We start from the raw sequence: 22525 nt of genomic DNA, 5'->3' as shown, positions 1-22525 counted from the left end.
CCCTCTTCCTGGATGAAGGGCTGGCTGCTCTTCTCTGCCAGCCCGTTTGTGCCATGTGGGAATACGGGCCCTGATCTTGCCAGATGTCCAGACTTCTCAGGAGAAATCAGAGAGATGGATTTCTATGTGAGTTTTCCTGATTTCTAAATGTGTGCAGCTCTTCACAACGGATTCAGATGTTTAAAAAAGCATGTCTTTGGGCCAGAGTTGGTTCACGTCCCACCAGTGTGCCACCTTTGATTTAGAGCAGTGGTTCTCAAACTTTCTGGTGTCAGGACCCTTTACACTCTTAAAAATCATTGAGGGTCTCAAAGAGTTTTTGTTTATGTGGTTGTATCTGTTGATATTTGCCATATTAGAAATTAAAACTGAAAAATTGCTTAATGTTTATTTTAGTAAAAAACTCATTACGTGTTAACATAAAAATTTCTGTGAAAAATAACTATATTGTCCAAAACAAAAAAATAGAATAGTACTGTTTTACCTTTTTGAAAATAGAAGACAGCTACATCTCACATCTTCTCACTTCCTTCAGTCTGTTGTGGTATGTTGGCGTGTGGTTGAAGTACATGAAGAAAATCCAGCCTCACACAGATGTGTATCTGGGAAAGGGAGGAGTATTTAATAGCCTTTTCAGAGAATATGAAAATATTGTTCTTTGACGGTATTCCAAAAAAGTGATAAGTGGTGGTTTCATAAAGATTAATTGCAATAAGGAATCTGAAAACATAGTCAATGAACTTTTCATTCACTGCTAAATTAAAATCCATTGGTCTGTCTTGTACTTTGAATGGATCTTAAAACATGCCTGATTTAAAAACATAATACATTGGTCATTTAGAAGGTATTAATTAGCTCACTAGGTTATACAGGTCATCCAAATATTTTTTTTTTTAATAAATTTATTTATTTATTTATTTTTATTTTTGGCTGCATTGGGTCTTCGTTGCTGTGCACGGGCTTTCTCTAGTTGCGGCGAGCGAGGGCTACTCTTTGTTTCAGTGTGCAGGCTTCTCATTGCGGTGGCTTCTCTTGTTGTGGAGCACGGGCTCTAGGCACACGGGCTTCAGTAGCTGTGGCACGTGGGCTCAGTAGTTGTGGCTCGCGGGCTCTAGAGTACAGGCTCAGTAGTTGTGGCACACAGGCTTAGTTGCTCAGCGGCATGTGGGATCTTCCTGGACCAGGGCTCCAACCCATGTCCCCTGCATTGGCAGGCAGATTCTTAACCACTGCGCCACCAGGGAAGTCCCAGATTATCCAAATATTGACATGCTTTCTTAGATAAAAATCACATTTGTTAATATCATCCCTGTCTCATCAGGAAAGTCTTTAAATTTTGGGAATTTGTCCAGCTAAAAAGGCAGAGACTAGTTTTACAAAATTCTAATTTTTGCTTGAAAGTTCAACTTTTATCATTGGCAACAAATTGTCAGTTGTTTTCCTTAAGGGGATAGTCTCACTTCATTCTTGGTTTTTGTTTTTTTTTTCTAAAGAATGAATGTCTGCCAGATACCGAAGTCTGAACACCCGTAGTTTGTCTGTCATTCACTCTTTCAGTTACAAGAATACAGCAGCTAGCTCAGCTCTCGAGTCAGTCTCATAGGTGCTTTTCCCTGAGACAAACACTTCCATGCTTTGTTTCCACTCCATCACACAGAATATAAAAAATATTAGTATTAAATATTAAACGTAATGATCAAGATTAATATAATTCATAATGTTTAGTTCTTCATTATGGACATTCTGAAGTGAAACAGTTATTTTTCTTCAAGTTTGTGGCAGTGAAGAATACAGTGGCGACCAGTGCTGTTGGTAGCAATACCTTGGCTGGTACCAAGGCACCAGCAGTTGTAACACTATCAGTGCCAATGTCAACGCAGTGATAAAGCCAAATTATATCTTAGTAATATTCCCAGGCCACCTGTAAGGGAGGGTCTCGGGATCTGTAGACAACATTTTGAGAATGTTTTAGAAGAATAAAAATGAGGGTCTTCATCCGTCAGCCTTTCATAAATGACTCCAGTAGAAGGGGTATGCTCTGTGGGAAGAAACCAAGATGAATTGTCTGCACACTTGGGAATAGGCTGCTTCTCCATCCAGCATTATATGAAATTTCACTACTCTGTTCTAGCCAGGCCTTGGGGCTGAGAAGTAGAAACTGTCCTGAGAAGACCTGTCCTGAGGAGTCAGCAACAGAACTTTGATAGCAACTGTAGGAAGGCATTCTCATTTTATTAGATCAGCCTTAATTATGTGTCCTGAAAGTCGTAGTGGAGCTTGTGATGCATGGACAGTGGAAAAATATTACACAAAATGGAGTTTACACATTCACTCAGGGAGCACAGCTCTTAATACACATCACGTAAAATTTACCACTGGTGACAGTGAATATATTCACAATGTGGTACAGCCATTATTGCTAGTCCGAGAACATTTCCATATCTCTGCTTTTTCACCCTGACTTTTCATCTAGTCTGGTCTTTCCTGCCTCCACTTAACTCCTGTTCGGGGAAGACCTGCATCATTTGTGATTTCAGTCAGACCCTTGCTGCCATTCTAGAGACTGTGGCCTCCTGGACCCTCTGCTGTACTCCAGTCCTGAGTATTTATTTTTTTGCTGCGGGGCTAGTGAACATCGCTATGGATTGTTCAGACCGAACAGCAGAGCGTTTTAATGGGATACGTGAAAACTGTTACCTTGCTTCACTTGGGCCCCTGTTCTGCTCAGCGGCCTGTCAGTGAACTCCTCCTGGTTCCTGTGTCATTCTTCCCTGGGGCCAGGGTAGCCATTTTTTCATTCTCTTTAAGTTGGCGATCCCACCCTTAGCTCTTACTGTCATCGACCACCTTTCCCTTAGTCCCGAGGGGTCTTGGAGAGCGAGCGACAAGACCTCCCTCCTCCTCCTCTTCCTCCTCCTCCTCCTCCTCCTCCTCCTCCTCCTCCTCCTCCTCCTCCTCCTCCTCCTGTGGTCTCTCTGTGCTCCTTCATCACCGACCCAGACCTCTGCCTGGGCTCTTGATCTCCTCTGCCCTGGATTTGTCTTCCGTCGCTCTGGCCCTTCTGCGTGTATCTCCAGAGATTCTGCTCTCTTGAAGGCATGCTCAAGTCTCCCTCACCTGAAGAAGCCCTTCCTTAACAGTTGAGCACGGGCTTGTTCTCCTTGCCTGCACGGCCAAACGTGTTTCAGGGCTGTACTGATTTTCTCTACTTGCCTCTACCCCCTTTCCTCTTGCAGCAGGGCTTCTGCTCCCCCCGCTCTGCTGTTGACCCTCAGAGTCACTGAGCCTGGGTGGCCCCCGTTCTCCACACCGTCAGTCACTGTAGTTCTGGGTGCACACACTCCCCCCCCTCCTTTTTTGCCTTTTAAATTCCTGTCTTGGCTTTGGAAACACGACGCTGTCTTGGTCCTCTTACCTCCTTAGTGGTTCCTTTCCTTCTTTCTTACGCTGCTTTGTAGCCTCCAATGGTAGAGGCTCCCCTAAAGCTCTTTGGCTCTATTAAGAGAGACACCTTAAGATGTACCAAATAATGTACAAGCTATTAGGTATAAAATAAGCTACAAGGATATATTGAACACCATGGGGAATATAGCCAACATTTTATAGTAACTATAAATGGAGTATAAGCTTTAAAAATTGTGACTCACTATATCGTACACCTGTAACTTATATAATATGTTACATCAGCTAAACTTCAATTTTAAAAAGACCAAAAAAAAAAAAGATCTACCAAATAATGAATAATCTCCCCCTTCCCTTTTTCTTTTTTTTTAAAAAATAAACAGGATTATCACCCTGATTCTTGTCTGCTGTCAAGTCATTCTTACTAAGAACCCTGTGGCTCTTTCCCAGACAGAAATTGTACAAATTACAATAGGAGAAGACATATGTCTTTTGCTAAATTCCTGTGAGAAGTCTCTCTCTGACCACGAATTTTGCTTGTTTTCTATTTACTGTTTCAAACAGAGAATGTAAGGGAATTGTCCCTTTGTGCGTCAGCTGGGAGGTGACAGTTTTAGTTGAGCCCCAAATAGAAAATGAGCTGTGGTTGAATGTCACCAAGAGCAGATTCTTTCTGCCCCAGGAGAGGAGATAAAAAGGATTAAGAACACTTAACTTCCTAGAACCTGTCACGAGTCATGGCTAAGAGTGTCCCTCCCCACCCCCCAGTGAGCTGCACCCACCAGGGGGCAGGAGTGCCTGGGCATGATGTTGGAAAAGGGAGTAAGAGGGCAGCAAGGGGCCCGTTGACTTGTCTCACTGTTCCAACACTTCCGTCTCATTAGGAGCTTACAGAGTCGGTACTCTTTTGGGCAGTTCCTGAAGCAGTTCTGCATCCCTCTGGCCTCGCTCCGGGGTGGGCTCACGTCTCTTCCACTGAAGCTGGCAGGCAGCTCCTGTGTCCAGAGCTGCAGTCCTGCCTTCCTCTCCTAAGTCATAATCCTCATCTTGGGTGTCTCCTCAGTATCTTCACACAGATGTCCTGTGGGCACTAGACACCCAGCATACCCAGTACTGATTCATCATCTTCCCCTGAAACCCCAAACCGGTTCCTCTTTCTGACTTTCTAAGCGTAGTGCAGAATATTGCCTGGGTTTGCTGATCTCTGATCTCCAGCCCAGGCTGCTGCTGGCACACCAGTGTGTGGTCTGTACGGTGCAGATGACTGGCAAGAGGGGGCCTCTCTGGGCAGCTGAAATCCTCCTGGTCTGCCTTTGAGCCAGGGCCCGAAGGCTTGGTCAGCAGAGCAGTGCTGGGCTTTAGCCACTGTTGAACCCTTAACCAGACCTTTATATGGGGCACAAAATCCACAGCCGTACTCTCCGGCCCCAACCAGTCTTCGCCTCTTCTCCATTCCAGGCTCTCCTGGCAGATTTCTTTGCCCCCAAATCAGTTCTAATCTCCTTGTGTTCCTATGCAGTAGAGCAAACAAATGAAACTCCCACTGTATCCAGAAAAATGCCTAAACACTTGGATCTGTCACTTACGGGCATTCATGTGATTTCTTTCTCTGTTGCCCTCCCTTTGTTGTTCATTGAAATTCCCTTCTCCTGTGGTTTACCACATTCTACTTCCTATTATATTTGCAAATTTATTTCCCCTTTTAGGATATACGCACCTTGAAGGTAGACGAAGTATCTTAGCCCTCTTTCCATCCTCTCACAACCTAATTCAGTGCCTTGCATGTACAAGTCTCTTAGCAATGTATGTTGAATAACCAACTTTCCATGCTTTCTAGTGTGGACTTTCTCTAATGATGGGAGCTGCCCCCTTTTGGCCATCCAAGTGAAGCACGGCCTTGAGAAGTCACTGCTGCACTGTTTGTGCAACTTGGGGAAGTTATTCGGTCTCTCCAAGCCTCAGTTTCTTGTCGTTACTGGAGATAATACTTATACCTGTCTCAGAGTGTGATTGTGAGAATTAAATGACTTAATTCATGTAAAATCCTGAGATAATGAGCTGCACTCCAGTGATAGCCTCTATCCTAATAATCCTAATACTAATAATAATGATGATGATGTTGTTTTTATCATCATCATCCAGGTTCCCAGCACTAAAGCCAAGTCAAAAGGTGTATGTTAGGGGCTTCCCTGGTGGCGCAGTGGTTGAGAATCCGCCTGCCAATGCAGGGGACACGGGTTCAAGCCCTGGCCTGGGAAGATCCCACATGCCACAGAGCAACTAAGCCCGTGCGCCACAACTACTGAGCCTGCGCTCTAGAGCCCGTGAGCCACAACTACTGAGCCCATGTGCCGCAACTACGGAAGCCCACACGCCTACAGCCCGTGCTCCACAACGAGAGAAGCCACTGCAATGAGAAGCCCGCGCACTGCAACGAAGAGTAGCCCCTGCTCTCCGCAACTAGAGGAAGCCCGCGCGCAGCAACGAACACCCAACACAGCCAAAAACAAATAAATAAAATAAATAAATTTATTAAAAAAAAAAAAAAAAGGTGTATGTTAGACTATAAGCGAGTCTGAGTGTGACCACCTAGACCTGAGTTTCTGTTGTTGTTGTCTTTAAGACTAAATCAGCCTTTTTCATTATGAGTATGACACATTTATTCCTTGGCATAACAAAGTTGAATATATTCAGCCATTTCATATTGAAGGTGTACATTTCCCTGTATGAATTCAAATGCTAAGCTTACCTGTCCTCTGTTAGGTGGTTTACGTTACGTCTGGAAAACCTTTATTTCCCTTTGCAGATATGGTGTTGGTCCTGCCACAGCGGATGTGCCCTTTTGAAAATGTCAGCACTGCCCAAAGAACAGGATGATGGCATTTTACAAATCCAAAAGAACTTCTTGGATGGGTCAGTACCGTTGTACATTTTGTTATCGTTTAGTTAGCTCAGTTTTTGTTTTCCGAGAACCAGGGAACGGTTCTTGGTAGTTGGTCCATTTCAGTTTACCTGCTGATAAAGCACTTAGTGCTGGAGATACAGTTTAGAGTGGTCGTCTTTAATTTGAAAGGAGTCAGTATAACATAATCATGAAGCGCCTCAGCTGCATTGTTTTTAGAGATGCACGCTGAAGCATTTAGCGGGAAGTGGCATGATTTCTGTAATGTTGACAGTTGTCAAATCTAGGTCAAGGTATATGTCACTGTGTTATTCTTTTCTGCTTTTCTGCATGTTTGAAAATTTTCAAAATAAAAAGTTTAAAAAAAAAAAAAAAACCCTGAACTGGATGAATTAAAAAACAGAAAAGGAGTAGACTTTGGAGTTAAATTGCTTTGGTTCAAATCCTGGCTCTTTCAGGTGATACACTTCGTAATCTTGGGCCGGGTGGCCCTGTCCCTTGTTCCTGCATCCCCACCTCTGCTGCTGGGGGCCGCAGCCCGGCAGTAGTTGCCTCGTTGGGGAGGATTCAGTGGGAGCTCTTCACACAGATCCGGGCGCCTAGGAAGTGCTCAGGAGAATGAACTATTTCTAACTCATGCCTGCTCTTCTAACCTCTTGTTACTTTTTGTTACCTAGAATTTATAAGACCATCCACAGGCCGCCCTATGAAATTGTTAAAACTGAAGACCTGTCAAGCAACTTCCTATCCCTGCAGGAAATCCAGACGGCCTACTCTAAATTTAAACAGCTGTTCCTGATAGGTGAGAAGAATGCCGAGCAAAAACTTTTTGTCAAATGGGGAAAGACATGCCGCGTGGATCAGGTGAAAGTCGGTGCCATTTCCCTGGGTTCCTCACGGCTGTACACAGAGGTTCCCGGCCGTGAGGGCTGGCGTCGCGGAGTGGAGGGGCCGGTCACCACGGGGCCAGCTGCCCTCGATACACTTGCTGCCGCCATTTTGCTCCAGGCTCTTGTCCCGCTGCCCCTTCTCAGGGCAGTGAACACAGAGCCACCCTCCTCGTCTCTTCTTTCCCCGGTGGTGAGCGTTGAGCTTCTCCCCTAAAAGTTGTAGAACCGTGCCGTACCTGTATTCACCGGCTATTTTGTAAAGTGAGTCATCTGTTTGTCTTCCTTAGTGGCTTATTCAATGGACTCCTCCCCCACCAAGTGGAAATATTGTATTTTATTTTTTTCTGATTGAGCATATATATATATTTTTACAGTGTAAAAAAAATTCAGTTAATCTGAAATGTGCAAAGTAGAAAATGAAATATGCCCATCCTAGCCACCGCCACTTCCCTGCCCAGGCTGCCCAGTGTGAACAATTCAGAACTTGAATCAGATTTCATCAAAGTCAGTCACCTGTTGATTCTCTTCACTCTTGAATGAGTGTTTACCCTCTGAGATTTGTCACACTTATAGGTAGCTTTTCCTAACTTTGACTGTTTAGCCTAGTGGTCTGATTTAGGATTTATTCATTCAGTCAGTCAACATTTGTTGAATTTCCATTATACACACTAACTATGCTAGGCATTGGAGATAAAGATGAATATGACACCAAGGGAAACAAGTGTGTACCTCTAATTAGAGCACACTGTGCTATGTGTGATAAAATAGGTTTATAGAAAGCAGGCATCTGGCGGAGAAGTAAGGAATTGCACTAGTTGATCCAGGACTGTGATTCCCCACTTCTGTTTTCACCATCTAGTACTTGCAGGGCTATCTGCCTTCTCATTGATTTGAGTTTGCAACTCTGACATGCAGTAGACTTCTGTAAAATGCAGGGCTTCTGTATCAAGGTGGGTTGGGGGGATTGTGTCTGGCGTGCAAGGTAAATGTGTGTGTTTAGGATTCCAGCAGAAGCTAGCTCTTCCCTCGGCCTCCTTGGCATTAGGACGTGGCCTGTTGCATCTTCGTCTTCTAAGAGCAGCAGGCTGGATGTCGACTCTGTCTGCCTAAAGCGTGTTACTCTCCTTGTTGAGTTACAGGGTAGACTGTGGCTTAGTATACAGATTGTGGGGCACTTTTTACTTGAGCAACGAAAGTCTGTTTTTGACTACCACACCCTTCCAGGGGTTTACAATTCAAAAACAATTTCAGCTGAAGGTTTGAAATGCTGGATTCGCAGCCTAGTCTGGGGCAGCGCCTCTGAACAGCACAGGTTTTACAGCAGGCGCGTCAGCAAACAATACCTGACTTCTTTACTCTTTTTCCTTTTTTCAGATAATAGTACCGAATTTTGGGACACAGATATAAAATGGTTTTCCCTGCTGGAAAGTAGCAGCTGGCTTGACATAATCAGGTATTTCAAGGCGTTGTTTTGCTCATGAATTACACAGTTCTCTAAGCCAAAGTAGTAAAGCAGGACTTCCCTGGTGGCGCAGTGGTTAAGAATCCATCCACCTGCCAATGCAGGGGGACACGGGTTCGAGAAGATCCCACATGCCGCGGAGCAACTAAGCCCGTGTGCCACAACTACTGAGCCTGCACTCTAGAGCCCACGAGCCACAACTACTGAAGCCCGCGCGCCTAGAGCCCGTGCTCTGCAACAAGAGAAGCCACTGCAATGAGAAGCCCGCGCACCACAACGAAGAGTAGCCCCCGCTCGCCGCAATTGGAGAAAGCCCACGCGCAGCAACGAAGACCCAACGCAGCCAAAAATTTAAAAAAAGTAGTAAAGCAGCCTGACAAATAATTTAGCTGTTTTCTATTTCACGGTTAAATATTCTTAGATCACATATTCTGTTCAGGGCTCAGCTGGATTTTACATTCATTATTTATTATTTCTGTGCACATCTGATAAGAATTTACAGGCATGCTACCTGCCCGCACAGAGATCTGCTCCCTAGACTCTAGACTAGGGATGGGAAGGCTACAAAAAAGGGGGCGTGGCAACCCAGCATTCTAATTGAGCAGCAGCACTCACCCCCAGGGAGGAATCTGGGGCTTGAGAAGGGGAGGGGTGCTGAGTTTTCTGGGTTTGTCTTTGTTTTTGTTTTTGGCCGTGACCAGGGATGTAACCCGCACCCTCACAGTGAAAGTGCGGAGTCCTAACCACTAGACCTCCAGGGAATTCCCGGATGCTAAGTTTTTACTGAATACCTTTTTAGAAGAATTCTGTATCTTATATGTCTCTTACCTATTAAAAATTTTTTTTTAACTATCATTAATGCCAATTAGTTATTTTTCATTTTGGAGTCAAGTAGAGATTTCTAGAGAGCAGAATTTTATTCCCTTTCCTACTTCATATTTTGAATAGCTTCTGTCTGTTGCCCTTAAGTAGAGGAGAGGGCAAAGGGAGGCGCAAAACAGAAATGATGACGGGGTGAGAGCAGGGGAGAGAACAGCTCCGACCCCAGGACACATCTGAGGAAAGAGAAGACTCCTCCCTGCCACCTCGCTCGGCATTCTCTCTCACATCTGCCTGGGAGTTTGTGCAAAGGAGCCTCAGGCCTCCAAAAACTTTTTAACAAATTGGTTTTGAGGAGCCTACTGCACGTCCCTTAATTTGAATACATAATTGCAAGCATTGTGATGAATGTTATAAAATAAAAGGACCTTCCCTTCCATGGGGTGGGTGGAGAAGGTGAGTGTCCCTGACCGGGTGAGGAGCCCAGGGAGGCGCCACTGCTGCAGGGTTATCCGTGCAGAAGGCAGAGCTGCCGACAGCGGGAACAGTGCGTCGAGGGAGACAAAGGGGTTTCAGGGCACACTGGGCCTTTCCAGCCGCACCAACACATTTAGCCCATGACCTTGAGTTAACAAAATGGACCTGCAGCACCGCCTCCAGATGTGGGCGTTTCTGGGTCTTACTGGGACTCACCAACACACTCAGATACGAATTTGCAGTAAGTATTTCTAGTTCAGGAATCACGTAGCAACATTTTTACATCAATTTTGGAAATCCCTTCTGAAAATTTTAAGTTTCTAATAAGCAGATGAGTGTCTTGCAGTATCTGAATAGCATGAGCGATAATTTCTTTCTTTTTGGAGATCTTTAGCATGAAACAGTAAATGAGATAGAAAACTGATGATCAAGTCAGACTGCCTGTAAATTTCTTATTGTTCATGATACCAAGCTCAAGAACTAATATCTGTTTTTCTTGCCTCTCTCCTATGTAGACGCTGCCTGAAAAAAGCAATAGAGATTATAGAATGTCTAGAAGCCCAAAACATGAACGTTCTTCTTTTAGGTAATATATTTAAAGCACAAAGGGTGGTTTCCTTTTTCCTTTACTTGGGATTCTGTTTCTGTATATAGAGATTTATGTAAGTGGAATTGTCTTGTAGAAGGAGCGAGCTAGTGTAGAAATCCTTCCCATTCTTTTTACCCTGACCTTGGAATGCTCTGCTTTGGATTTCATTGTTATAGTTTAAAAATAAATTCTTTCACTTGGAACTCGGCAGACCTATTCGCAGCCCAAGAAGGAATTGTTTGGTATCTTTACCAAAGCTCACATTTCCTCATATTTTGAGGTTTTGTTTTATATTAACTCAGTTAAAGTTAAAATCTTTGGATGACCTTTTTTGTATGAAGAGACCCATGGATGGTTTAATTGTTATTTTTACATCTTTGTGTCTGGCAATTTCGTGCAGTTGCCACAGAAACTTTGTGGACCATGATTCCCTTTTCTTCCGTGGACTTAACTTCCTGTACATGTGGACAGGATATACACACCCAGAATGTGTAAAAGAAGTGTAAACCTCATACAACAAAGATTGTTGGTGGAATTGGTTAGATCTGAGCTAAAATATTATCTGCTGTTTTGAATATTTAAAGTTTCTTATAGCCCCATGCTTTACATTAAGTAGACTGTCTCATGTTTTCATACCCTCAGGCTTTTATCATTTTTCTGACACTTTCCATGACTGCTAGAATTTAGCTTCTGTGAGCAGACTGGAAATGTGTCCACCTGTGACTTCTGTACCCTCTGACTTAAATTTTAATGCACGCGCTGAGCACCTCCCATGTACAGAGCTCTATGCCTCTGCCTTCTAGAAGTTTACAACTTACTGAGTTTGAGAGAGCAGGCCTAAGGGTGTTATTGAAAAAGATCTAATTAACAATGGCAGAACAGAGTACTGAGTAACTGGTGAAAAGGAGGGATAAAGATTGGGGGGCTGAGAGGTGCAAGTACCCAGGGCCAGACTGCACCAATCCCAGAGTTGCGTAAAATGAAATGGGAATCTTTAGCGGGTGAGGCTGAACCCTCCCTCACTCCCCGAAGGACTGCTGAGTTGTACCTCCTCTGAAATCTCATTCTCTAGCTGCTCTTCCTAGGACTCGCATGTGTACTGTTAACACCCTTCATACGCAAGAAGGAAGATGCTCTTAAAAAATGAAACTTGTTTTGAAAGGTGGTAGCACAAGAAAGACAAATAGAAAAATCTGTTTCTTCTGAACCCATGTGTTCCCATAGTTCAGGCTTGTTTCCTGGAGGAGAAATAGGAGCACAGTGTAAGTGTGGCTCTGTAGTGCTTCATGACCCTGGGGTCAGGAGGAGAGTTTAACAGTGCAAACACCTCCCTACTTAGAATTCGTTCTGAAGTTTCTCTAAACCCACTACTACCAGCACCATTGTCCTCGTGGACATTTTAAAATAGCACCTTGAGTTGCACTTCTTTGTGTAAAGTAGAAACCACAGGGATGTAGACCTTGACTTTTAGGACCTTAAAACTCTAAGACAAGTGCACGGATGTAGATGTATGTTTTTATTTGCTACGAGTCATTTATGATGAACGAGGATGTGAGCAGAATTTTCATCGTGTGGGTTTTGTACCGTGCACTCCAGGGGTGGGCACATGGCTTATACTTACCGTGGAGAGTTTTTCCTCTAGGCTAGGCAGAAAGAAGCAGGCCCCTCTGTGCTCCCAGACAGAAATGGAAAGAGCCGTAGAGCTGAGAATCAGAGCATTTTGGTGCAATCCAGGAACGCTACCCTTTCTCCGAAGCAGAGGTAGTGGAGGAAAGGCGGCTGAGAAGCAGTTTTGCCTTGGAACAATGAGTTCAGTGATGGAGACCCTGACACACCAGCTGGAAGGGTTTTGAACTTGGCCTGTGGAGCCCAGCAAGTGCCATGATGTATATGATGGTGCCCTCATCGTGTAGCACATTTGGACCCCGCATTCTGACAGTGGGTTTGCCATGCTGCATTTATTCACCAGTAACACATCCGTCTTTAGTGCCAGTGTGTGCTGGAACCGGTGCCAGCCAGGCTAGAAGCTATTTGTCTCTCAGTCTGAGAACATTACCTTTTTCCCCCCACTGGCCCTGGCCGTTCGAGAATTAGAGCTTGACTGGGGGTGGCGGGCGCTGGTGTTGCGGCCCCTGTGTCCCCTGTGCCTGTGCGAGCCCTCTGCGGCTCTTTAACACTCGGTTCCCTCCTTCCTCTCCGCGCTGCTGCTGGGCACCCCCCCACCCCAGAGGAGAACGCCTCCGACCTCTGCTGCCTCGTTTCCTCTCTGGTGCAAGTGATGATGGACCCCCACTGTCGAACCAGGTTCGGCTTCCAGAGCCTTGTCCAGAAGGAGTGGATCGTGGGCGGGCACTGCTTCCTGGACCGCTGCAACCATCTACGTCAGAGTGACAAGGAGGAGGTGAGTGTCCCCCCATCACAGGCCCGGCAGCCATGGGGAAGCGGAGCCCCGTCTCTTCATTAATCTGTCTTCCGACTGACCGAGGGCTCCTGCCTGCAAAGGGCACGCCTTTTAGGGGCTTGTCGAGAAGGCTGAGGTCAGTGCACTGCTGGATGCCTTTCAATGCTTGAAACACTATTGAAACTCTTCCCAGGGGAAAGGGGTGTTTATTAACAAGTGTGTTCAGAGTCTTCTCTTCTAAATTGTTTACCCCAGGGGGCTATTATATTTCATGGTGGAAGTAATACTGATTTGTAAAAAATAAAAATGAACTCAGTGAGAGAGACTCCCACAGTTTCTGATAATTTAGTCTTTGCCAAAAAAATGAACATTTAGGGTACAAGTTTCCGACAGAAAATACATAATAACACAAAGTAAATTTTCCTTGCAATAAACCCTTTCAAAATAAAGCACAGGGTTATGTGAATGCTATCCAGTACCAGGGCCTTCGCCATGGTAGCTGCAGGTCTGGGCCTCCGAATTCAAGCCCTGGAGAGTTAGCGTTACAGTTCAGTTAGTGAAAATGAGCCCCCCAGATTGGGGTGTACTTGTCTAGGTTACAGCGGTGCAAACTCCTTTGGCTGCATTATTAACGACTGTGGAAGGAAAAATGAAAACAGGTGAACTTTAATCAGATCACCTGCAGAGCTAACGTATGCTAGCAGGGCGACTGGTGGTTTTTCTTACCCCAGATAATAAGCACGTCTGTCTGCGGTGCTGGACAGCTTGACACGGCGGCCGTGGAAACAGAGATGTGGCTCTTGCCCGTAAGGGCTTGGTGTGTCCTGGGAGACCCAGCCCCCTCTCACTAGGCCTGCAGTTTCTTTCAGGCCTGTTCTGTACTCATCCGTGTCCCGTTGGGCTGAATGGACATCACCATCTTTCAGTCTTAAAAGGGACCTTGCATTTCTGAGATACTAATTTGAAAGGTTAATGGGACTCAAATAACATGACGGGCAGAAATAGCTGATACTGTGTGGGGAAGGTTGTGTTTTTGTATATCTCATATAGTTTGTGTATCTTGAGAAAAGGGGGACTGACAGGCACCGTGTCTAGTGGGGCAAGAGCCCGAGAGCAGATCAGGTCTGTTTACCCAGTGCGGGGAGGAGTCACCCGTACTTTGTGAGCCCATTTCCCTGACTGTACAATGAGGTCCAAACATTTTACGCTCTATTTAAATATGCTCTTGAACATAAAATGAGGTGTGAAATAAAGTTGCCCATTTAGACCTTTCTTTTCATCTCAACACTGACATACTGGAGTTTTGATAGAAAACTGGGTGGTCTACTTTGTGATGTAATTGACGCAGCACTGGACTTTGATTCAAGAGCTGGCTTCCCAGCTCCCGCCTCTCAGAAGCTGTGTGTGAGACCTTGGCCAAGCTCGGGAAGGGAGAGACCGTGACGTGGCCTGTCTTGTCCACCTGACAGGGTCACTGGTGACTGGAGGAGGAGCACTTGGGGTTGACAAGGCACCCTCAAAAACTCTCATCTCTACTATTAAAGGGCTTGCCTCTGAAGCTAATAAAAGAGGCCATCGGTTAAAAAAAGTGCATTTGTGAAAAATGTTAGAAACTCATTTTTGCTGCTTCTGCCTTCTCTCCCACCCTCTTTCTCTTCTGGGCCCTCATTGTCAGGGGGGTGGAGAAGGGAGTATCCACAAAATTTGAAGTAATTGAGTAGTAATTCTTTGTAATACAGTGCTACTAATGAGAAGAGTGGAATTCTTTTGTGGGGAACAGCATTTCATTTGTTGAGGTTCAGAGCTAGTGTTCCCTGTTACCAGGATCAGTTGCAAGTGCTCATCTGTCAGTGCTGATTGACAAGGAGATTTTTACATCATCTCAGGAATGTCTTTCACGCAGAGAGGTCCTGCCAAGTCCTGATGTTAATCCACGGGTGTGTGGTTTCAGTTGACCATATTTATCGCTGGGAATGGGATGGAGTTGAGAATGTGAATCGCCTGGAATGTGTTTCCCAGAGAATATAGTGCCCGGAAGAGGTTATTCCCCAGTTGTCGAGGTGGCTGCGCCGGACCCAGGACCGCTGGTGCCCCTCAGTCACGTGTATCTCGTTTTCACGTAGGTCCCCGTGTTCCTGCTCTTCTTAGACTGTGTCTGGCAGCTGGTGCACCAGCATCCCCCAGCGTTTGAGTTCACGGAGACGTACCTGACCGTTTTGTCAGATAGCCTGTACATACCTATCTTTAGTACCTTCTTCTTCAATTCGCCTCATCAAAAAGATACAAACATGGTAAGTGTCCCTCTTAGGACCCTGTGTATGGAAGAAGCCATGTCTCACAAGTAGGATGCAAGAAGATTGATGATAAAAATGGTGATTTTGTAACACTGATTACATGCTGGGCCCTGTTCTGAGTGCTTTCCGGGTATTGCTATTTAGTCCTCAAGCCCCCTGTGGGTCTGAATTATTATTATCCCTGAGGAGCTGAGACACTGAGTAACTCGCCCCGGGTCACACGGTAAGTATTGGAGCCGGGAGCAAGTGTCAGAGCCAGGAACGAAGCAGATTAAAAGTTGTCTTCGTGAGCAGGTCAGACGCCTTCTCTTCCATCTGCCCGCTGCCTGGAGTGACTCTGAAGAGAGCGGTGGCGGAGCCGGGAAGCTAGGCTTTCACTTTCCGTCTTAAACGTCTTTAGTCTCCCTTGAGGCCGCGCTCCCAGGGCCTTAAGTCTGCGCCATCGGTGCTCTGACCAGCCCTCTGGGGGCCTCGGGATTTGCTGGAGCTGGCCCTCCAGTGGGATTTTACCATATCCCACAGGGAGTGGGAAACAGAACCCCGGGCTCCCCTCACACAGCCTCTCTGCTCACCAGCTTCGTGACCTCAGGCGGTCACTTCCATTTTCTGAGCCTCAGTTTCCCCAAAGGTGAATTGGAAAAATAGGAGTGACCTCACAAGGGTGTTGTCCTGGGAGACCGCGGATGGCATGCGGCCGCTGGAAGCAGCGCGCCCTGCCCCTCCCCACGCAAAGCCGTTAGTGCAGTGAGCAACCACTGGAAGGCTGGGTCTCAGGGCAGGCGGGGCGCGCCTTCCTGGGGCCCATCTCCCAGCACTGTGTTTGCTTTCCTCAGCCCCGCTGGAAGCGCTGTGACCTGTGCTTGTTTTGGCAGGGCAGGGAAAGCCAGGGTGCGCAAAGCAAGCCTTTGAATCTGCTCACCGTGTGGGATTGGTCTGTGCAGTTTGAACCCAAAGCCCAGACGTTGCTCAAAAACCCTCTTTACGTGGAAAAGCCAAAACTGGACAAAGGCCAGCGGAAAGGAACGCATTTCAAAGTAAGACGTGCACATGTCTAACCCCCTTCGTCTGCCAGAGATCCCCGTGCCTGTAAGGATGAGAGTTACACGGACACAGTCTGCAGAGTCGAGATCGTGACGGGCAGATTGTCAGGGCCCCTGAGAATCCTTTGCCTTCAGCAGGCCAGCGTCTGTCCTGGTGAGACGTGGCCATTGGCTGAGTGTCGCCGGGGCTGTGCGTGGAATCGAGCGTCTCGCCCCTGCCCGCGTGCGGTTGGGGACGCCCATCACGGTGTGGGCTCTACGCCGTCTGTACCGGTTCACATCTTCAATAGCCAGGCCTCTCTTCACGCTAACAATGGTGTTTGCGACTAACGTGTTCTGTCAGGGGCCACAAAGTCTCTGGCACAACTCCCCGCATGCTGTTGGAGCTCAAAAACAGCCACAGACGCCCTGTAAGCAGACAGGCCTGGCTGTGTTCCAGTATTTACAAAAGCAGGCACCAGGCCAGCTTGGGCCCGCGGTCTGTTGTTTGCAGACCTGGGCTGAAAACGGCAGGCATCAAATTATTTGGGCCTCCCTTCAGATATTTGTTCCTGACCTCACTAGTTATTAACCCCGACGTTCCCCGGGTGATGCGTGATTTACATGGCATTTCCCGTTCAGTCTCCTGACCTGGAGCCCCTGCCAGCCCTCGACCCCATGAAAGGGAGAGCGGGGTGGTCAGTGGTGGTCAGTCACAAGTCGGTGCGCGTCACTGCCTTCTCCGCCGCCATCCTTCTGATCCCACCATCCCACGGGGCTCCTGGGCGCCCCGCCCGTCCTGCTGTGGGAGGTGGCTGCATTCTAAAGGGGCTTGGGGGCCCAGGTGAGCCGAAGGCAGCACTCGCGGAAGGCGCGGCTGCTGGGTAACTTAGAGCTGATGCTTCGCCCTTCAAGGGTCCTCAGGCCCAGGCTGGGCGTTTGCCCTCCTGGCTCAACCTCTTTCCTGTCTGTTGGGCCAGAGCTGCCCTGCGCTCCAGAACAGCTTGGCCGGAGGTCAGCTTTTGTCAGCGTGCTGCGCCCCCTGGTGGCTGCACGCACACTTCCCGCCCGGTCAGGACTGTAGGGCTGCCCAAGGCCGGAGGGGCAGGGGCCCTCAGAGGCGGAAGGGAGGAACTAAAAGCTCCACCCGGTAAGACTAGAGTCCATTTCTCTGCCCAGGCCCCGTTGTGCTAAGTGTCCCTTCTCCTTGTAGATGGGAGCAGAGGGCCTAGGTTCCAGGAGCTGGCCAGTGGGAGAGGCTTAAGCTGCAGGGTTGGGGCCTCTCAGCTTGTGCTAGCTAATGCAGAGCTGGCGCTGGGCCACCGAGGACCTGTGAAGCCGTTTGGTGAGGCATCTGGGCGTCAGGCTCGGGGCCTGTTGTTGAGTGGGCAGGTGGCCTTGGAGTAGTTCTGTAGAGACCAAAGAGCTGTGGCCGACCAGCACGACGCACTGCCCTGGGAATTACCACTCGAGACCATGGGGTCCACTCAGGTGTGGGGTCCCAGCCTCAGCCCTAGACCTTGACCAGGCTCCGGGGGCACAGTGCTGCTCACACCCGGCCCGTCTGGAATGCTCTGTTCACTTAGGGCTTGAGAGAGGGGCTTGCAAGACAAGGAGAGCTCTGTTAAGAGTCCAGGCTCTGGAGCCAGACTGTGGTTGTGAAACCAGGTCTGGCACTTGGTAGCTGGGGCCTTTGCAGTTACTTAACCTCTGTGCCTTAGTTTTCTCATCTGTAAGATGGGGCAGTAATAGTGACTTTGAGAACTGGGTAAGTGGTTGCACGTTAAGCGCTGAGCACAGAACCCGGCAGGCAGTGAACACTCCGTGGCTGTTAGGTTCCACCTGCTTCCCCTGATCCCTGACTCACCTGGATCACTGGGGGGAAGGGGCCGGCCCCCGACTCCTGGCCTTCGGCTCTCCTGCCCCCAGATGGAAAGTCAGAAATCCTGGCCATCTCTGACTTGGGGTATTGTGAATGGTTTTGCTTTCTACTTTGTATTTTTATTGTTGTTCTACATTCCATAATAAGGAAATATTTTTTATAAGGAAGAACCCCTGGCAGGAACGTGTTAGAGAGTTAGGAGGCTAGCCCCAGAATAAAACTTTTATCTATTCTGATTTCAAATGGATACCTCAGGAGCAAAAGAGTTGGAGAGAAACAGCTTCTCCTCAGATTTTTACCTTCTCCTTTGGGCACCAGGGATCCCTTGTAACCGTCTTTACCATCTTCACAACCCTCTCACAGTGCACCCCCAAACACAGCACCTTGCTTTGGCTGCAGGTAGAATTACCGAGGAGGACGAAAGTGTAAACGCTCTCACATTTTCTCCTCCGTGCAGCTCCTCAGACAAGAACATCCAGCCCGCTTAGCCAGTCCTCAAGTTCCTTTTGCTCCCGTCTGTCTCTTTGTCCAGAATCTCTTTGACTTAGGCTTGACCTCCCGCTGGATGCCCAATAGCCTACAAGTTAAGCCTACAAATTATTTCATTGGAGTGACAGGCTCTTCAGGTTGTCGGCACCGCTTCCTCACAGGTGTTCTGAATATTGTGGAAGCGAACACCCTAAATTTCTCAAAGAAGAAACATTTTGCTCCTTTCAAAAATGAATAGGCCTCATCCCCAAACTCCCCTAAATCATCATCAGCCTATCTTAACTTAAGCTTGTCCTTCACAAGTACTTAACGCCCCGCACCTGGTTTCACCCATTTGTTTATACCCGCAGTGTGCATCTGACACGCGCATTGTGGCATAAACAGGAATCCCCTACCCGCCCGCCGCTGCTTTCTCTCTGCATGTGATAGCGTTGCAGCGAACTTATGTTCACGGGGCAGTTCTTATATCTCATGACTTCTGTTAAAGCAGGATTCTGCCTTGATGGGAACAGCTGTCACTGTGCTGTCCGGCTAATCAGAGATTTTTATCTGTGTTTTCTCTCAAAGCATCAACGACAACTTTCTTTGCCACTCACCCAATCTAAATCATCTCCCAAAAGAGGATTTTTCAGGGAAGAAACAGATCATTTAATTAAAAACATTCTGGGCAAGAGAATTAGCAAACTGATTAATTCCTCTGAGGAGCTGCAGGACAACTTCCGAGAGTTCTACGACAGCTGGCGCAGCAAGCCCCCGAACTACCACGGGCTACTGCTGCCTCACATCGAGGGCCCAGAGATCAAAGTGTGGGCCCAGCGCTACTTGCGGTGGATTCCGGAGGCCCAAATCCTGGGGGGTGGCAGAGTGGCCACCCTGAGCAAACTCTTGGAGATGATGGAGGAAGTCCAGCGCCTACAGGAGAAAATCGAGGAGAGACACCACAGCCAGGAGGCCCTCCAGGCAGAGGCCGCCTCGCTGCTGAGGACCTCGGCCCGCCTGTCCTCCTTGTTCCCTTTTGCGCTGCTGCAGCGCCATTCCTCCAAGCCAGTCCTGCCCACCAGCGGGTGGAAAGCTCTGGGAGATGAAGAAGACCTGGCCAAGCGAGAAGATGAGTTTGTGGATCTGGGGGATGTGTGACTGGTCTGCTCAGTGGCGGTGAGAGAGGAGCGTCACAGGCTGAGGCAGGAACCAGACACGTCCGCTGTCTGCATCGGGCCGTCACGCTGAAGCTGACTGCTGGGAGGAAGCCTGGGCCTTCAGGAAAAGAGCTGGCTCTCATTTCCCCCCCCCCCCCGCCCATGGTTCTGAAAGACTATGCAATTAAAACCATAGCTCTAGTATTATTAGTGGAAAGGAGTTACTGCTTGACCCATAGTACAACTGTGGCCAGTGTCTTCTGCATTAGTATCATACAGACCCTGCGGTAGCTGGTTTACTACTTAGAAAGGGCCTTGGTAAGATGTGCTTGGACTCCATACTGTCTTCAGATCTTTGCTGTGTCAACGTGATTTATCCAGTCGTCGGGAGTAGTAAGTGTCTCTCTAGCCCCTCTCGGTTTGGAACAAGTCCAGCTTTACCTGATTTGTGTGTGGCGAGTTGAGAGATTCAAATAGAGGTATTTAGATGTATGGCCTTCATTTCCAAACCTTAGCATCGTTCCTTTCTGCGTCCTCTTGCCACGTGTGTCACCATCCTGACATTTCCCAGCATCCTCAGGCTGTGTCACTTTATGTGGGACAGGGGACTGGCTCGTGGGCCGGCAACTCCGGGTCCCCTGCCTGCTCTGTACCCACTCGCCACTGCCCCTGCACGCTCCCCACCTTGGTGCACGTCGTCCCAGGATCTTGCTGCTAAACCTGTTGGTCAAACTGGGGGACTCCCTTTGGTTTGCCCAGAGGGGCTTCCATTTTTCTGGAGGCGCGCAGTGTTTGAAAGCAGTTGCTCTGCCTTTTCCTAATAGCACGCCGGGGCTTCAAGCGTCTGTGCCCGCCGTCCTCAAGACGGTTTCCCCAGATTCTATTACCTTATAGACTGATGAGTAGGATCACTGTTGAACGTAGCTTTCATAGGGAAGCGGTCAAGCAGAAATATCAGGAGTGATGGTGATCACATAGTACCTCAGCGATTTAAAAAGCCATAGAAGAAACTTGACTATGCCTGGTAACCTTCCTGGATCTGCTGTCTAAATGATATATATTTTTTAAATGCAGGAAAGTACACTTTGTAAGGACCAGTTTTTTCATTCTCCATGGAACCCTGTTCAATTCCACAAAAGGAAGGGGAAAGAAATTATCTCGCATTAGAATGTTTCCTATCGAAAGTTTGCCTTTTATATCCATTCGTTCTCCAGTGTAGATCCCAATTTGAATATTGCCTGTTGAGAAAAACTTTCAGTTGCTCAAGGGCAATAAGAAATTTTGAAACTATTGACAAAGAGGAGTTTCTCGGTTTGCACTGGATCGTCTTTTGTACACACAAGAAATTGCTTTGCGGTCCTCCCCACGCCATGTTGGTGTGTTAAGACAGTGGAGATTGAGGGGAGGGGAGGATTCATGCATCTGGGGCCAAACACATGCCCAGTCCTGGTTGCCTTAAGAGTCTCACTAGTAAGGTCAGTGTTGGGCTTGCAGTGGGGATTTTAAAATGACCCTAGTTCGTTGGCTACCTTCTTGTACGTTCTGTGGGCCTTCTTAAACTAGCACTAACCTCCCTTCCCTGCCCCACTGCCTCCCAGGTACACTACGGAGCTAACTAGTTTTGTTACCGTATTATAATGGGAATATTTATACAGTAGCCTCTTCAGTCTTAAGATCTTAGTAATTTTCATTCCAAAAATGCCTGGTGTGATGCTTTTCACTCCATAAAGTATGGTTTAAAGGCACACGGTCACGGCCCCTGTCACAGTGGTTGAATGTGCATTGAAATATTTTTCTATGATTTTTTTTTTTTTTTATAAAATTACGATAGAAAAGTAAGCTGTTGTAACATGTAAGGTCATGACAGTTTATGTATTTATATTTGAAATCAGATTTCTATAAAGTTGTATTTGTGTACAGGATCCTCAGTGGGTTTATATATTGTGACATTTTTATTCAAGATTGAGATGTGGATTATGCTTAACAGTAAAAGCTGAAATGAGACCAGTTACTTTGTCTGAAATGCTGCGCTGTGCACGTTTGGAAATGTACATTAACTTCCTGTATATAATATCTTGAGTTTGTTTATACCTCCAAGTTTTTACACTGAAGATAAATTAGCTTTAATAACATTCAAAACTTTTTTTAAAAAAGGGAATAAGCTGTTGGGCTAAATCTGTATAAATGTGCTTTTTATTTTCTGGATGTACAATGAGCGTTTATACTTGTATTTCACTGCAGCATATCCGATTGCAGAAATTAAAGCACAATTTACAATACTGTATTTGGTGTGGTTGATATAACATGGAATAATTACTTTCATTTAGTCAGTGTGTGTGTGTTTGTGGGTGGTCGATTGGTTGGTTGGTGGGTGGGAAACCAATAACCAAATAAAGATTTGAAATTTCAGGAGGAGATAAAATACTGTGACGAAAAATGAAATAGGGTAGGAGCCCTACAGGGTAAGTAAAGGGAAAAGGTTTTTTTAATCCCTGAAATTAAATATCACTGCCTCTTTGCTTTTGTGGGGATACGTAAAATGATAATTCTGTTATTTTGTCGCTGGAATGGATCTGAGTTCAGTTAAACCACGAAAGAGAGGAGGCTTCGCTTTTCCTCCCAGAGAGGATAAGCACGCTGGCCTGGGTGGGATGGTGTGTACAAGTAGGATTTTTTTCCTCATTCGCCAGTTTAGCGTTTACTAGATTGAGACCTATGACTTGTGGTGGTTGAGAAGTTCCCTCCTCTGCCCTTTCCTGCCCG

General features: G+C 47.0%; 1 protein-coding gene across 1 annotated transcript in view; it reads left to right on the top strand.

Annotated features, from left to right (window-relative positions):
* MTMR12 (myotubularin related protein 12) overlaps window positions 1-22023 on the top strand; it is a 67103-nt gene extending 45080 nt beyond the window's left edge. The window contains exons 9-16 of the mRNA XM_059916176.1: window positions 6209-6315; window positions 6982-7106; window positions 8569-8647; window positions 10468-10538; window positions 12770-12942; window positions 15066-15233; window positions 16109-16270; window positions 19194-22023. Coding sequence (XP_059772159.1) covers window positions 6209-6315; window positions 6982-7106; window positions 8569-8647; window positions 10468-10538; window positions 12770-12942; window positions 15066-15233; window positions 16109-16270; window positions 19194-19763 — 1455 coding nt within the window. The 3' untranslated portion in view covers window positions 19764-22023. The remainder of the gene's footprint in view (window positions 1-6208; window positions 6316-6981; window positions 7107-8568; window positions 8648-10467; window positions 10539-12769; window positions 12943-15065; window positions 15234-16108; window positions 16271-19193) is intronic.
* Window positions 22024-22525: the final 502 nt, after the last annotated feature.

This window comes from Balaenoptera ricei, chromosome 3, assembly GCF_028023285.1.
Source record: "Balaenoptera ricei isolate mBalRic1 chromosome 3, mBalRic1.hap2, whole genome shotgun sequence".
NCBI lineage: Eukaryota > Metazoa > Chordata > Mammalia > Artiodactyla > Balaenopteridae > Balaenoptera > Balaenoptera ricei.
The sequence above is the reverse complement of the archived record's forward strand: the minus strand, read 5'-3'. Positions and strand labels throughout refer to the sequence as shown.